The following is a 16,035-nucleotide window of genomic DNA, read 5'->3' on the forward strand; positions in this document are numbered from 1 at the left end:
GCTATGGGGAAGTCTAGTAATTTCTAAGGTAGAGACATGTTTGGCACAACCTTGTGGGCCTGTATTGTGCTGTAGGTTTTCTATGTTTTATTTCTAATGTGCTTTAAGAAGGACGGGTATGCAAGTGGATAAGCAGCTTTAGAATGACAACGATCAGATTGCAACAAAAACAAATGGCATGTGACATAACTATAAGGTATGTCTGTCATCAGGGCTTATATGTCAAGCTCCACAAAGCATAATCATATCAACATTATGTAAATTGCTTATACAGTGAATTCTGGTTAATTGAGATATTTTCCCAATTAAACAGCTTCCCCAATTAGCATGCCGAAGTTTCATGGAAATAGTTTAAAAAGGATTAAAAAAAGACAAACTATCATTTAACTGATTAACTGTATTCAAAGAAATACAGAACAAATTAGAATACTACTACAGTACTATAAAACTGTATAAATAGTAATAGTTATCAACAGAAGAATTCACCCAGTGTACACTGCCATGTTCTTTCGACTGTAAATGAACAAAATCAGTGCAGAAATTTAGGATAATTTTTTCAGCTCTTGTCAAAAATCTTTTTGTGGCATCTTGGCAAAGGTCTAAAAATTTTTAAAGTCAACATTAAAAATAAAATGATCAAAAATCATTGCTTTTTGAATTGCTGTCCATTGGCCCAAATGGGTAACCTAACACAATTTAAAGACTGTTCTCTAAGCTCGGTGTGTTAATGGCCATACAAGTGCATGCAAATGACGCTAGGTAAAACTGTACGGCAACAGCCTCCTGTCCCAATTAAGTTGCAGTGTGTTCCAAATAAATAAAGGAATCCCAGCTATTTTCTGGATTAGTTTTTGAAAGGAGTTGTCCCAAATAAGTGGCTACCCTGATTAACCGATGGCCCAATTAACCGGAATCTACTGTATTTAATTATTATCAACAGCCCTTTAGCTTCAGTGCAGTGTAGTAATAGTGCATCTGCTCTGAAGATAGCTTCTCAATCATGGGGCCTCTTTCAGAAATAAATTATCTGGAGGTGGACAACAAAATCCAAAATTGACACAAAATCTGAACTGGCAGTATCTTCCTGCTGACACTTTCTTCCACTTGAGATTGCAGATGGATGTTGCTGAAGGCTGCATCTCTGTACCCAGCATGTAAGCATTTTAATGAATGAAGATACCATATGGTTCCATTGAGTTCAATCTGCTTTATGTTAATCACTTTCAGTGTACGTGAAGTACATGCTGATCTCATTGACAACCAGTGTTTAGCCAGGATGACATCAAATAAAGGGCAGAGCTTGAACATCCTGTCTATGCAGCATTCAATTGTTACAAATGCTGTCTAGTGTCTGTGTCTGGGCCACCCAGTCATTCTATTTCACCCCTTGAACCAGTATTGTGAGCACCAAGTTTATTAAGATCTGAAGAATGGTATAAACTTAAAGTTGCTTTGGTTAAAGCTGTGAAAAGAACTGATAAATAGAAAAGGATTGTTCTAAATGAACATTCATATTGAAATGGGAAATGGTGAAAACATTTGGGTAAGATGCCATCTACAGAGAAAAAGTGATTTTCTTTTGATCACCACCCATGCCTATTCTGGCACCCTTTTATAATCCAAATTAGTCTCTAAATTGACCATGACAAACTGCCCTCATAATAATTCCCAACATGTTTTCCACCTTTTCCAGCACTATTATTTCATTGTATTGCTAATTACTTTATGACAAAGAAAACATCTTTTGTAAATCTGGCCTAAAAGTCACACCGATGCTTGGGTTGTAACAGCAATAAAGGTTCACAAATGAACAGAGACTGTATATATCATAGAAGCCATCTCTTCACAAAAACAGACATGATTATGATCATCAACAGCACCTTCAGTGCTGTAGCACAGCCTTCAGCTGAGGAAAAGAGTACTTGAAGATGGAACTCAGCTGCCCATGAATCCCATGGTCTATTAGGCAGCTGCAATTTCTGCCCTCCTCAATTTCTAGACCCAGACTATCCACAGCAAGCATTGGAAAGATGCCACCAATGGCCCCCTCTCCCACTTCTGTAGGAATTCAAACACACAGTGGGTACACCGAATAAGGCAGATTGAAAGTGTGCCACCAAGCCACAATAGAGCCCACAATTCCCAAATTAGTTTGGTTGAGAGTTGCACGCAGAGTGAAATAAGTCATCCTTGATTCCCAGTGACTGCCTAACAGGTCATTGACTAGAGTGGCATTGGCAAATGAAGTCAGAGTTCAGACAATTTACAATTTTAATCGGTTATAGTAGAAAAAATAGGATGTAGAAATCAGCAAAAAATATCCATTTCTGTCTTATTTGAATCTTTTCTGAGTTGTCACAGGGCAGATGATTTCTTTCAGGTTTGTGATGAAGCCTCGATGATACAGATTATTCCATGTTTGCCTGTCCATGTGATGTCTGCAGATGCTCTTGTATTTGTACCACTCATTTGATGTCTGATTTGTCATCACTAAGAATAAGTGAAAAGCAGTATATCCTGCCAGCAGGAAGGCGATGAGCAGAGTGAAGCCCAACATGAAGAAGATCCGAGGATAGATCAGGAAGAGTTTCTGCAAACGGAACAAAGTTAGTTAATACAAGAACACAAGTACCCAATCACCAGTGCAAACAACCGGTATTCATACACACTAAAATGACTGGATACTGTTATCATAGTTGAAGGATGGATACTGACTTGGAACACACCTACTTCAGGGAGGGAAGAGCATTGATGCAGCAGCTCAGTTTTCACTAAGGTTTCTTGATATTACAGTGGTCAAAATGGTAACCATATTAAAGTCATTCATCTTGAAATTCAGCATTTTAAAGTTACAGACATTTAGAAATCAGCAGGTTACGAGTGAATAAGCACTGTTCCAATGGATGAATAGGATACATGGGCACATTGCAGAGTTCAAACGATGGAAGCCAAGGAGCTCATGAAAGAATAACTTGAATGTCAATATGATGAATAATGATTTCAATTATATTGCAGCTGTAATCATGTGGATAGCCAGAGGCTTTTTCCCGGGGCTGAAATGGCTAACACGAGAGGGCATAGTTTTAAGATGCTTTGAAGTAGGTACAAGGGGGATGTCAGAGGTAAGTTTTTCACAGAGTGGTGGGTGCATGGAATGCACTGTCAGCAAAGGTGGTAGACGCAAATACAATAGGGTCTTTTAAGAGACTCTTAGATAGGTGCATGGAGTTTAGAAAAATAGAGGGCTATGTAGTAGGGAAATTCTTGGCAGTTACATGGTTGGCACAACATTGTGGGCCAAAGGGCCTGTAATGCGCTGTAGATTTCTATATTTAGCTGTAATAAAGCTGTTTTGAGTTCACTGTTACAGAGTAGATAGGGTTGTGACACCTTGATGTGTGGATGTTGGACAGTGAAGTATTAAAGCAGATAAGTTTTATTAATATATTGTGTTACTCTTATACTTTAATAGTTGTATTTGGTAGTTAAAACCAAAGCTAAGCATTGTTTTACCATTTTCTGAAGACACCAAGGATAGAACATCAAACAGTACAGACCCATCAGCCCACAATGTTGTGCATACCCTTTAACCTACTCCTAGATCAATTTAATTCTTCCCTCCCAGTTTTCATTTTTCTATCAACCATGTGCCTAAGAGTCTCTTGAACATCCTTAACATATCTACAATCACCCCAGCATCATGTTCCATATACCACCACTCTGTGTAAAAAAAAAAATAAAACCTGCCTCTGACATCCTCCCATGCATAAACATGAGAAAATCTGCGGACAGCTGGAAATCATAACAACACATACAAAATGCTGGAGGAACTCAGCAGACCAAGCAGCATCCATGGGGAAAAAGTAAAGACTGTTCCTCCGCCATTTTGTGTGTGTTGCCTGGATTTCCAGCATCTGCAGGTTTTCTCGTTTGACATAGTTATTGTTTGAATCAGTTCAGTGTTGGGGTGAGTGAAGTTGTCCCCTCTGGCTCCTGTACCTCTGAGGAGGGAGCATAGCCTAGATCGTGGGTGTCCTTGATGATGGATGCTGCTTTCCTGCAGCAACACTCCTTGTAGATGTGTTCAATGGTGGGGAGGGCTTTACCCATGATGGACTGGGCTGTATCCACTATTGTTATAGACGGTTCCATTCAAGGTCATTGGTATTTCCATACCAGGTTATGATGCAACCAGTCGGTATACTCTTCACTGAGCATCTGTAGAAGTTGTTCAAAGTTTTAGATGACATATGAACAGAATTAGGTTATTCAGCCCATCATGGTTGATTTATTCAACTCCATTTTCCTGCCTTCTTGTAATCTTTGACATTCTAATTGAGAACCTATCACCTCTGCTTTAAATATACTAAATGACTTGGCCTCCACAGCCACCAGTGCCAGTGAATTCAATAGATTCACAACACTGGCTAAAGAAATTTGTCCTCGTCTCTTCTAAATGTACACCCCTCTATTCTGAGGCTCTGCCCTCCAGTCCTAGTTTCGCCCACTATGGGAATCATCTCCACATCCACTCTATCTAGGCCTTTCAATATTTGAAAGGTTTCAATGAGATCTCCCTGACCACCCCCACCCACATTCCTCTAAACCCCATTGTGTACAGGCCCAGAGGTATCAAATCCTCCTTATACATTAACCCTTTCATTCCTGGGTTCATTCTTGTGGACCTCTAAACACTCTCTAATGCTACCTCAATTTTTCTTACATTAGGGGTCCAAATCTATTCACAGTACCCCAAGTGTGGTCTGATGAATGCTTTATAAAGGTCTCAACATTACATGCTTGCTTTTATATCTGGTTCTCTCAAAATGAATGCTACTGTATTATTTCTTATACTGCTTGCATTCAAATATAACACCGCCAATCCTATATTCATCACCCTTTTTGATTTTGCCCCCAGGTTACATTTCAACTCATTCCACTGAGTGCAATGTTACCTTATCATCAGCCTGACCTTCCTCACAGACAACTGGTGCAGGAGTAGGCCATTCAGCCCTTCGAGCCAGCACTGCTATTCAATGTGATCATGGCTGATAATTCACAATCAGTACCCCATTCCTGCCTTCTCCCCATATCCCTTGACTCTGCTATCTTTAAGAGCTCTATCTCTTTCTTGAAAGCATCCAGAGAACTGGCCTCCACTGCCTTCTGAGGCAGAGCATTCCATAGATCCACAACCCTCTGGGTGAAAAAGTTTTTCCTGAACTCCATTCTAAATGGCCTACCCCTTATTCTTGAACTGTGGCCTCTGATTCTGGATTCCCCCAACACTGGGAACATGTTTCCTGCCTCTAGTGTGTCTAGTCCCTTAATAATCTTATATGTTTCAATCAGATCCCCTCTCATCCTTCTAATTTCCAGTGTATACAAGCCCAGTCGCTCCAATCTTTCAACATACGACAGTCCCGCCATCCCGGGAATTAACCTTGTGAACCTACGCTGCACTCCCTCAATAGCAAGAATGTCCTTCCTCAAATTTGGAGACCAAAACTGAACACAATACTCCAGGTGTGGTCTCACCAGGGCCCTGTACAACTGCAGAAGGACCTCTTTGCCCCTATACTCAACTCCCCTTGTTTTGAAGGCCAACATGCCATTAGCTTTCTACACTGCCTGCTGTACCTGCATGCTTACTTTCAGTGACTGATGTACAAGAACACCTAGATCTTGTTGTACTTTCCCTTTTCCTAACTTGACACCATTCAGATAGTAATCTGCCTTCCTGTTCTTGCCACCAAAGTGGATAACCTCACATTTATCCACATTAAACTGCATCTGCCCACTCACCCAACCTGTCCAAGTCACCCTGCATTCTCCTAACATCCTCCTCATATTTCACACTGCCACCCAGCTTTGTGTCATCAGCAAATCTGCTGATGTTACTTTTAATCCCTTCATCTAAATCATTAATGTATATTGTAAATAGCTGCGGTCCCAGCACCGAGCCTTGAGGTACCCCACTTGTCACTGCCTGCCATTCTGAAAAGGACCTGTTAATCCCTACTCTTTGTTTCCTGTCTGCCAACCAATTTTCTATCCATGTGGGTCTCCTATGTGGGACCTTATCAAAGGCTTTCTGAAAGTCCAGGTACACTACATCCACTGGCTCTCCCTTGTCCATTTTCATAGTTACATCCTCAAAAAATTCCAGAAGATTAGTCAAGCATGATTTTCCCTTCGTAAATCCGTGCTGACTCGGACCGATCCTGTTACTGCTATCCAAATGTGCCGCTATTTCATCTTATAATTGACTCCAGCATCTTCCCCACCACTGATATCAGGCTAACTGGTCTATAATTCCCTGTTTTCTCTCTCCCTCCTTTCTTAAAAAGTGGGATAACATTAGCTACCCTCCAATCCTCCAGAACTGATCCTGAATCTTTGGAACATTGGAAAATGATTACCAATGCGTCCATGATTTCTAGAGCCACCTCCTTAAGTACCCTGGGATGCAGACCATCAGGCCCTGGGGATTTATCAGCCTTCAGTCCCATCAGTCTACCCAACACCATTTTCTGCCTAATGTGAATTTCCTTCAGTTCCTCCGTTACCCTAGGTCCTCTGGCCACTATTACATCTGGGAGATTGCATGTGTCTTCCCTAGTGAAGACAGATCCAAAGTACCTGTTCAACTCGTCTGCCATTTCCTTGTTCCCCATAATAAATTCACCCGTTTTTGCCTTCAAGTGCCCAGCTTTGGTCTTAACTAATTTTTTCCTCTTCACATACCTAAAGAAGCTTTTACTATCCTCCTTTATATTCTTGGCTAGCTTACTTTCGTACCTCATCTTTTCTCCCCCATATTGCCTTTTTAGTTATCTTCTGCTGCTCTTTAAAAGTTTCCCAATCCTCTGGCTTCCCGCTTATCTTTGCTATGTTATACTTCTCTTTTATTTTTATACTGTCCTTGACTTCCCTTGTTAGCCATGGTTGTCCCCTACTCCCCTCAGAATCTTTCTTCCTCTTTGGAATAAACTGATCCTGCACCTTCTGTATTATTCCCAGAAATACCTGCCATTGTTGTTCCACTGTCATCCCTGCTAGGGTATCCTTCCAGTCAACTTTGGCTCGTTCCTCCCTCGTGGCTCCATAGTCCCCTTTGTTCAACTGTAATACTGGCACTTACGATTTTCCCTTCTCCCTCTCAAATTGTAGATTAAAACTTATCATATTATGGTCACTACCTCCTAATGGCTCCTTTACCTTGAGTTCCCTTGTCAAATCCAGTTCATTACACAACACTAGATCCAGAATTGCCTTCTCCCTGGTAGTCACCAACTATCCAACCCCCAGCCCGCTCACTCTGGTTCCCATCACCCTGCTAAATTAGTCTAAACCTGCCCACAAGGATACTGGTCACCCTCAGTTCTAAGCGTAACCTTACTTTTTTTGAACAGATCATACCTTCCCTAGAAGAGATCACAATGATCAAGAAATCTGAAATCCTGCCCCCTGCACCAATTCCTCAGTCTGCATTCATTTTTATCACTAATTTTTATTGCAACACCAACAAATTACATTCAATACAACCAGCTGCCAATTACATTTTGACTGTTTAACCCAGCCATCCCCCCAACTTTCATCACCATCACCCCCTCATCATCATCCTCATCCCCACCCCTCTCCCCTCCACCAACCAACTGAATAGTAGTGCATACACAGACAGAGCATTCCTATTTTAACAGAAGATCTTTTAAGTTAGCTATCAAATTTTTCCACATTAAGATCGTGTTTGGTTGTGTATCATTTACTCTCGCTGATGATAATTCCAGGTAAGAAATGCCCAAAAAGCTCCGAAGCCAGTGACTACTTGAAATATCATGGGGAGGTTTCCAATGCCGGACTACAATCTTCTTAGCTGCAGTCAGGCCTGCCAGCCAGACTTGGTGTGTTTTTTCCGTAAGAGAAAGGCAGGAGTCATCACTTAGAAGATATACAGCGGGGTCCATTGGTAATTGCACCCCCCTTAGTTCTGCAAGAGTACTGATAACCTTCCCCCACAAACTAAACACCCCTGGATATTCCCATACAACATGTATAAAAGAACAAATGGTTCTGTGGGGGCAAAATGAGCAATATGGGTTAGGAACCAGTCCCATTTGATGCTCAGTCTACATTCATCTGCCAAATCATCCTATTCTTATCCTCACTGGTGTGTGGCACAGGCAGCAATCCAGAGATTATTACTGCGGAGGCCCTGTTTTTCAACTTTCTACCTAATTCTGTAAGTTCTCTCCTCAGGACTTCCTCCCTTTTCCTATCTATGTTATTGGTATCAGTATGTACCAGGATTTCAGGCTGGTCACCCTCCTGCTTTAGAATGCTGTGGACCTGATCTGAGGCATCCCTGACCCTGGCACCTGGGTGGCAAAATATCATATAGGTGTCTCTTTCATGTCCACAGTATCTCCTATCTGCTCCTCAAACTGTTGAATCCCCTATCACTACTGCACTCCTCTTCACCCTCCCCACTTTCCAGATTCTGTACCAGAAACCCTGCAGTCACTGCAGCTGCCCCCAGTAGGTCATTCACCCCTCCCCCCAAAACTGTATCCAAAGTGGTATACTTATTATTGAGGGGAATGGTCACAGAGGCACTCTCCACTGGCTGTCTATTCCCTTTTGCTCTCCTGACTGTCACCAAGGTACCTTCCTTCTGCAAATAAGGGGTGACTACCTCCTTATAGTTCCAGTCTATCACCTCCTCATTCTCCCATATTCCGAAGGTCATCAAGCTGCAGCTCCAGTTCCTTAACATTAGTTATCAGGGAGACAGGAGGTCTTCCACAGTTCCTACATCTCACACAAGGAACATACCACTAACTCTGAACTCATTCTCAGCGCATTCTAGCTATGTACTGATAGACAAAGAAAGAGAAAAGAAAACTTACTAGAACACCACCTCCATCTGTGCTTGCTCAAGCCTGTTCTCGACAAAGCATGTTGAGCCAAAGCCTCCCACTCTAAAACTGGGCCATTCCAATAATGCCGAATCTTCACAACTGCTAAGAAAGTAGAGGTCTTCTTTGTAATGGCATACTAGACCCGAAAGACCCTTTGAAATGATAACACTAAGTAATATAAAGTTGCTGGCCCTCTCCACTTCAGATCGCAAGATGCAGACTGGCTCATGGACATCTGCTGACCTCCTCCTATAATGAGCTCTTTGGTTTTGCTGGCATTGAGTTAGAGATTGAAAATCTGGTTGAATGGTGCTACAACAACAATCTCTCAGCTAGATGTTGATTCATCGCTGCCTTTAATTTGGCCAACAACGGTGGGGTTGTCAGCAAACTATGGCTTTGCAGTTGTACTTAGCCTCACAGTCATACGTATAAAGCAAGTAGAGCAGGGCCTAAGCACACATTTGTGGTGCACCTATACAGATAGCGATTGTGAATGAGATGTTGCCAGTCCAAACTGACTGGGGTCTACAAGTGATAAAATTGAAGATCCGGTTGCAAAAGGAGGTATTGAGGGCAAGGTCTTGGAGCTTACTGATTAGTTTTGAGGGGATGATAGTGTTGAATGCCAAGTTATAGTTAATGAAAAGCGTCCTGATGTATGCATCTTCACTGTCCAGATGTTCCAGGGTTAAGTGAAGAGCCAACAAAATGGTATCTGCTGTTGATCTGTTGTGATGGTAGGCAAACTGGAGTGGATCCAAATCACTCCTCAGTCAGGAGTTGGTATGTTTCATCACCAAAGCACTTCATCACTGACAGGCTGATAGGCGGGAGGCAGCGAGTGGGAATAAAAGGGGCCTTTTCTGGTTGGCTGCCTGTGACTAGTGGTTTTAGCCACATTGTTTGTCAATGATTTGGGTAATGGAATTGATGGCTTTGTGACAAAGTTTGCGGAATATATGAAGATAGGTGGGAGGGGTAGGTAGTGCTGAGGAAGCAATGCAATTTCAGCAGGACTTGACAAATTGGAAGAACGGGCAAAAAAGTGGCAGATGGAATACAGTGTTGGGAAATGTATGATCATGCATTTTGGTAAAAGGAACAATAGTGCACATAATTATCTAAATGGGGCGAAAATTCATACATCAGAGGTGCAATTAGGAGTTTTCATGCAAGACTCCCAGAAAGTTAATTTACTGGTTGAGTCTGTGGTAAAAAAGGCAAGTGCAATGTTGCCATTTATTTCAAGGGGAATAGAATATAAGAGCAAAGAAGCTTGGAAGCTTGTATGATGTATAGCTCCGGGGTTGTGCTCCCAATGGTTTTTTTTTTGTTTTTGTTTTTTTTCAGTTAGTAGGAGTTTTTTTTAGTTAGTAGGGGTTCTTTTGTCCCTTATTTTTTAACACTTTATTTTTTCTTATTATAATTTGATATATATAGCTTAGCTTTGTTAATCAGTTATTTGCTAATTTAATTCTTCATTATACATAGGGACATATTGACTTAATGTATTTTTTTGTTAATCTACAATAATAATTAATAAAAAAGATTTAAAATGAGAAATAATGCTGAGGCTTTATAAGACATTAGTCAGGCCGCACTTGGGAGTATTGTTAACAGTTTTGGGCCCCAAATCTCAGAAAGGATGTGTTGCCATTGGCAGGAGTCCAGAGGAGGTTCACGACGATGATTCTAGGAATGAAGGGGTTAACATGAGGAACGTTTGGCAGCTTTGGGCTTATACTCACTGGAATTTAGAAGAATGAGGGGCGGATCTCATTGAAACCTACTGAATGTTGAAAGGATTAGATAGGGTGGATGTGGAGAGAATGCTTCCTAAGATGGGGATATACAAAACTAGAGGGCACAGCCTCAAATTGAGGGGCAACTTTTAGAACAGAGTTAAGGAAGAATTTTTTTAGCCCGAGGGTAGTGAATCTGTGGAATGCTTTGCCACAGACTGTGATGGAGGCCAAGTTCATGGGTATATTTAAGGCCTGGCCCTTACAGGTTGTGGCTCTCTTGATTCACCTAGGACTTCTGGTTTTGAATCTACACAGATTCTGAATGATTTTGTGGGACACACTTGTCCACAACTGACTTTAATAAAGTCTGTGACAACTGTGGCATATTTGTTCAGATCTTCTGATAAGTCCTTGATCCCAGTCCACCGACTCAGAGCGATCCTGTAGCCATTTCTCTGCCTCCCGTGACCACCTCTTTGTTGCTCTTGCTCTTTCTGCCTGTATGCAAGTAGGAGCAGGGCAGTCAGATAATCAGATTTCCCAAAATGTGACCTAGGTTTGAGACAGCAGACCGTCATGATGGTACTGTGGCAGTAGTTGGGTGTGTTGGCACCCTGGTGCTGCAGGTGCCACGTCAATGATAACCAGGCAGAGATTTCTTCAAGTAAACTTGATTGAAGTTTTGGGCAATGATCTGAAAGGTGTTGGAGTAGGTTGTTTTTTGTTGCTAATCGCACCACTTACTATATCAAATGCTTGCTTTAACATCTGCCTTTGGCAATATGTAAACTGAACAAAATATTCCATGTGTGTTCTAACCTCACAGCTCCAGAGTGAAAGTCCCCGTGCCTTCTTAATTGTCAAACTTATGCTGCAACTTTGATGGATGATGTGGACCCCAAGATCCCTCTGTTCCTCCACACTGCTAAGAATCCTGCCGTTAACCCTGTAATCTGCCTTCTAGTTCAACCTTCTCACTCCAGCTCTGCATCCCATTGATATCTCATTACAGCCTTCTACAATCTACACTATCCACAACAACACTAACCTTACTGTCATCTGCAAACTTACTAACCCACCCTTACACTTCTTCATCCAAGTCATTTATAAAAATCACAAACAGCAGGGATCCCAGAACAGATCTCTGCAGAACACCATGGGTCACTCACCTCCAGGTAGAATACGCTCCATCTACTACCACACGCTGCCTTTTGTGGGCAATCCAATTCTGAATTCACAGTGTCAAGTGACACTGGATTCTACACCTCCGGACTTTCTGAATGAGCCTATCATGGGGAACCTTATCAAATGTCTCACTTAAACTCCATATACAATACGTCCACTGCTCTGCCTTCATCGATAGGTTATCTCACTTCCACAAAGAATTCAAACAGGTTTGTGAGGCATGACCTGCCCCTCACAAAGCCATGTTGACTATCCCTATTCAATCTACGCTTTTGCAAATGGTCGTAAATTCCTGTATCTAACAATAGTTTACCCACTACTGACTTGAGACTTACTGGTCTATAATTACACAAAATGATGAAATCAAATGATAAAACCAAGTAGAGCAATCAAAAGTTGTGGGACCAGGACAGGGATCCCTCTGCAAAGGATTAGAAACGTTAAATTCCAAAAATAAAAACTCTCACTGAATCACTGTACATTAAACTTCATGCAGGAACGCCGATCATATTTATGGTGCTTGAATAAGCTAATTGCCGAATGTTAACCAGTTTTGTTCAATTCCAGTGTAAGAACAAACCTGCAATCATATATCAGTTTAGTAAGTTCAAAAGTATCCAGAAGTAATCAATTACTTACATAGGTCATTGTACAGCAAATTCACCACAGTATCCACAAAGATATTACAGGAAGGAGAGTCGACGTATGAAACAGCAACCGGCTATTCAGTCCAACCTTGCCTGCTCAATAAACTTTTCATTTAATTCTCCTTCTCCATTGTTTGTTGCCTTTAAAAGCTATTCATCTCACCAACTCCCCAAATAGGAGCAACTCAAACATTTCCACCATGAGTGGAAATTCTTCTTACAGTAACTTCCCCTTTGTCACTAATAATCATAAATGGTTGGCCTCTGTCAAATTGCAATAGTGGATCTACTCTATTTTACTGAACATATCTTTAATTGCAAAAACCTCTATTAGGCCTCCTTTCATGCTGTTTCATAGTTCATCCCTTCTTGATAGGCAAAATTTAACATTCTGGTATCATTAACACAAATCTTTATTGTGTTCATCCTCTTAAAACATGATGTGCAGAATGTTATTACTGCGATTAAAGCAAATTTTGTATTAGTTGCAGTTCTTTCCATCTGGATAGAAAAACCATCAAACATGCACTGGAGTTAATGGTCTTGAATCTGTATCACTACTTCAAATAATTTGTGCATCTGTATTCAGATCTGACAGACACAAGAAACTGCAAATATTGTAATCTGGAGCAACAAACAATCTGCTGTAGGAACTCAGTGGATTGTGCAGTATCAATACAGGCAGAAAGGAACTTTCGAAGTTTCAGGTCAAAATCCTACATCAAATCTGAGAGTGGAGAAGCAAGATAGCCAACATAGAAAGTAAAAGGGTAGGAGTGAACTTTGGAAGGTGTACAGTGTCATGCAGATTGTACTGGAGAGGAGAGGGGAGCAGAGGAAGATGAAGTTGGAAGATAGAGGCAGATAGAGAGGGGAAAATAAACTTCTAAGTACATATGTCACCATATACTACCCTGAGATTAATTTTCATGTGAGCATTTAGAGTTGATACAAAGAACACATAGAATCAAAGTAAAACTACACACACACACACACACACACAGATATGGAGAGACAGATGGAGCAAGGTTGGAAACAGTTGCTGGAGGGTTATGATAGGGATAGGGTCGGGTCTCTGTCACTGAGCCTGGCTCTGTGGCTCACAAGGGAAGGGTGGACAAGAGGTGAGCTGTAGTAACAGGGGATTAGTTGGTTAGGGGAATAGGAGGTTCTGTGGATGAGAATGAGATTCCTGGATGGCGTGTTGCCTTCTGGGTGCCAGGGTCAAGGACATCTTAGATCAAGTCCACAGCATCCTTAAGTGAGAGGGTGAGCAGCCAGAGGTCGTGATCACCCAATGACATGGGAAGGAGTGATGTCAAGTTCCTGCAAAGTGAATTAGGTGCTATGTTAAAGGACAGGACCTTCAGGGTTGCAATATCAGGATCACCACTGTGCAACATGCTGGTGAGGCCAGAAATTGGAAGATTGTACATTTTGACATGTGGCTAAGGAGGTGGCTCAGAAACAAGGGCTTCAGATTTTTGGATCATTGGGCTCTTTTCCTTGGAAGGTGGGACCTGCACAGAAAGGGGGATTAATATATTAGAGGGAAGGTTTGCTAGTGCTGCACAGGGGGGGAGGGTTAAATTTGAGCTGCAGGGAGATGGGAACTAGAGCACCAGAACACATACAGCAGTAGTTGTGGAGATAGATAGATACATACATATCTACCTCCATACCAAATCTACTCCAAACCTACATACCAAGCCAATTATTTGGATAAACAGACTGTTTCAAGAAACATAAGACAGTCATAGTTGGTGAATTTTAATCTTCCACATGTTGTCTGGGACTCCCTTACCGTAAAAGAGCTGGATGGGAAAGAGTTTGTCAGAAGTGTTCAGGGAAGTTTCCTTGGGCAGTACATAAAAGTAGAGAGAGTGCAATACTTGATCTCTGATTAGTGAATAAGACAGAGTGGGTGACAGAAGTTTATGTAGGGGAATACTTTGCATCTAGCGATCATAATGCTGTTAGTTTCAAGGTAATTTTGGAAAATGATTGGTATGATCCTCAGGTTGAGATGCTAAATTGGAGAAAGACCAATTTTGATGGTATCAGAAAGAATCTGGGAAATGTGGATTGGGACACGCTGTTTTCTGGCAAAGGTGTATTTGGTAAGTGGGAAGCCTTCCGAAGTGAAATGTTTAGAATTCTTGTCAGAATAAAAGGCAAGAATAACAGCTTGATGGAACCTTGGTTTTCGGTGATATTGAGCCCCAATTTAAGAAAAAGAAGGAGGTGCGTAACAGGTATAGGCAGGTAGGAACAATAAGTTACTTGAGGAGTACAAGAAATGCAAGGGAACACTTAGGAAGGAAATTGGGGGGCTAAAAGAAAGCATGAGATTGCTCTAGCAGACAGGGTGGAAGGAGAATCTTAAGGGCCTCTACAAAAATATATTAAAAACTATAGCAAGGGACAAAATTGTTCCTCTGGAAACTCAGAGTAGTAATCTATGTATGGAATTGAAAGAGATGGGAGAGATCTTAAATGGCTATTTTGCATCTATATTTACTTGGGAGACAGACACAGTTGATAGAAGTGAAGCAAAGCAGCAGCGTAGTCATAGATCCTATACAGAATGCAGAGAAGGTGGTGTTTGCTGTCTTGAGGCAAATTAGAGTGGATAAATCCCGAGGGCTTGACAAGGTGGTCCCTTGGACCCTGTGGGAGGCTACTGCAGGGGTGTTAGCAAAGATATTTAATACATCCTTAGTTACAGGTGAGGCTGCCAAGGATTGGAGGATAGCTAATGCTGTTTTGTTGTTTAAGATAGGCTCTAAGAAGTGGGAAAGTTATTGAGACATATTCTAATGGGCCGGGTATATAATTATTTGGATAGACAAAGACTGATTAAGGATAGTCAACATCTAACCAATCTTACAAAGTTTTTCAAGGAAGTTACCAGGAAAATCAATGACGGCAAGTCAGTGGATGTTGCCTACATGGACTTTAGCAAGGCATTTGAAAAGGTCCTGCATGGGAGGTTGGTCAGGAAGGTTCAGTCGCCTGACACTCAAGATGAGGTAGTAAGTTGGATTAGACATTTACTTTGTGGGAGAAGCCAGAGAGTGGTTGCTTCTTTGACCTGAGACCTGTGATTAGTGGAGTACTGCAGGGATCGGTGCTGGGTCCATTGTTGTTTGTCATCTATATCAATGATCTGGATGATAATGTGCTAAACTGGATCAGAAAAATTTGTGGATGACACCAAGATTGTAGGACAGCGAGGATGACTATCATAGCTTGCAGAGGGATCTGGACAGTTAGAAAAATAAGCTGCAAAGTGGCGGATGTAATTTAATGCAGACCAATGTGAGGTGTTACACTTTGGGAGAACCAAAAAGGGTGCCATAGGTCTTACAAAGCGAGCAGTAGGGCACTGAGGAGTGCGGTACAACAGATGGATCTGGGAATACAAATCCCTAATTCCTTGAAAGTGGTGTCACAGAGAGTTAGGGTCATAAAGAAAGCTTTTGGCACATTGGCCTTCACAAATCAAGTGAGTACAGGAGTTGGGATGTTATC

The 16,035-nt window shown here is 41.6% G+C and overlaps 1 protein-coding gene across 5 annotated transcripts in view; it reads right to left on the bottom strand.

The window, feature by feature from the left end:
* Nucleotides 1–382: 382 nt before the first annotated feature.
* zdhhc4 (zDHHC palmitoyltransferase 4) overlaps nucleotides 383–16,035 on the bottom strand; it is a 41,506-nt gene continuing 25,853 nt past the window's right edge. For all 5 annotated transcript variants that reach the window (XM_073061060.1, XM_073061058.1, XM_073061059.1 and 2 more), the window contains one exon: nucleotides 383–2,590. In XM_073061060.1, coding sequence (XP_072917161.1) covers nucleotides 2,333–2,590 — 258 coding nt within the window. In that variant the 3' untranslated portion in view covers nucleotides 383–2,332. The remainder of the gene's footprint in view (nucleotides 2,591–16,035) is intronic.

This window comes from Hemitrygon akajei, chromosome 11 (assembly GCF_048418815.1).
Source record: "Hemitrygon akajei chromosome 11, sHemAka1.3, whole genome shotgun sequence".
In the NCBI taxonomy this organism is placed as follows: domain Eukaryota; kingdom Metazoa; phylum Chordata; class Chondrichthyes; order Myliobatiformes; family Dasyatidae; genus Hemitrygon; species Hemitrygon akajei.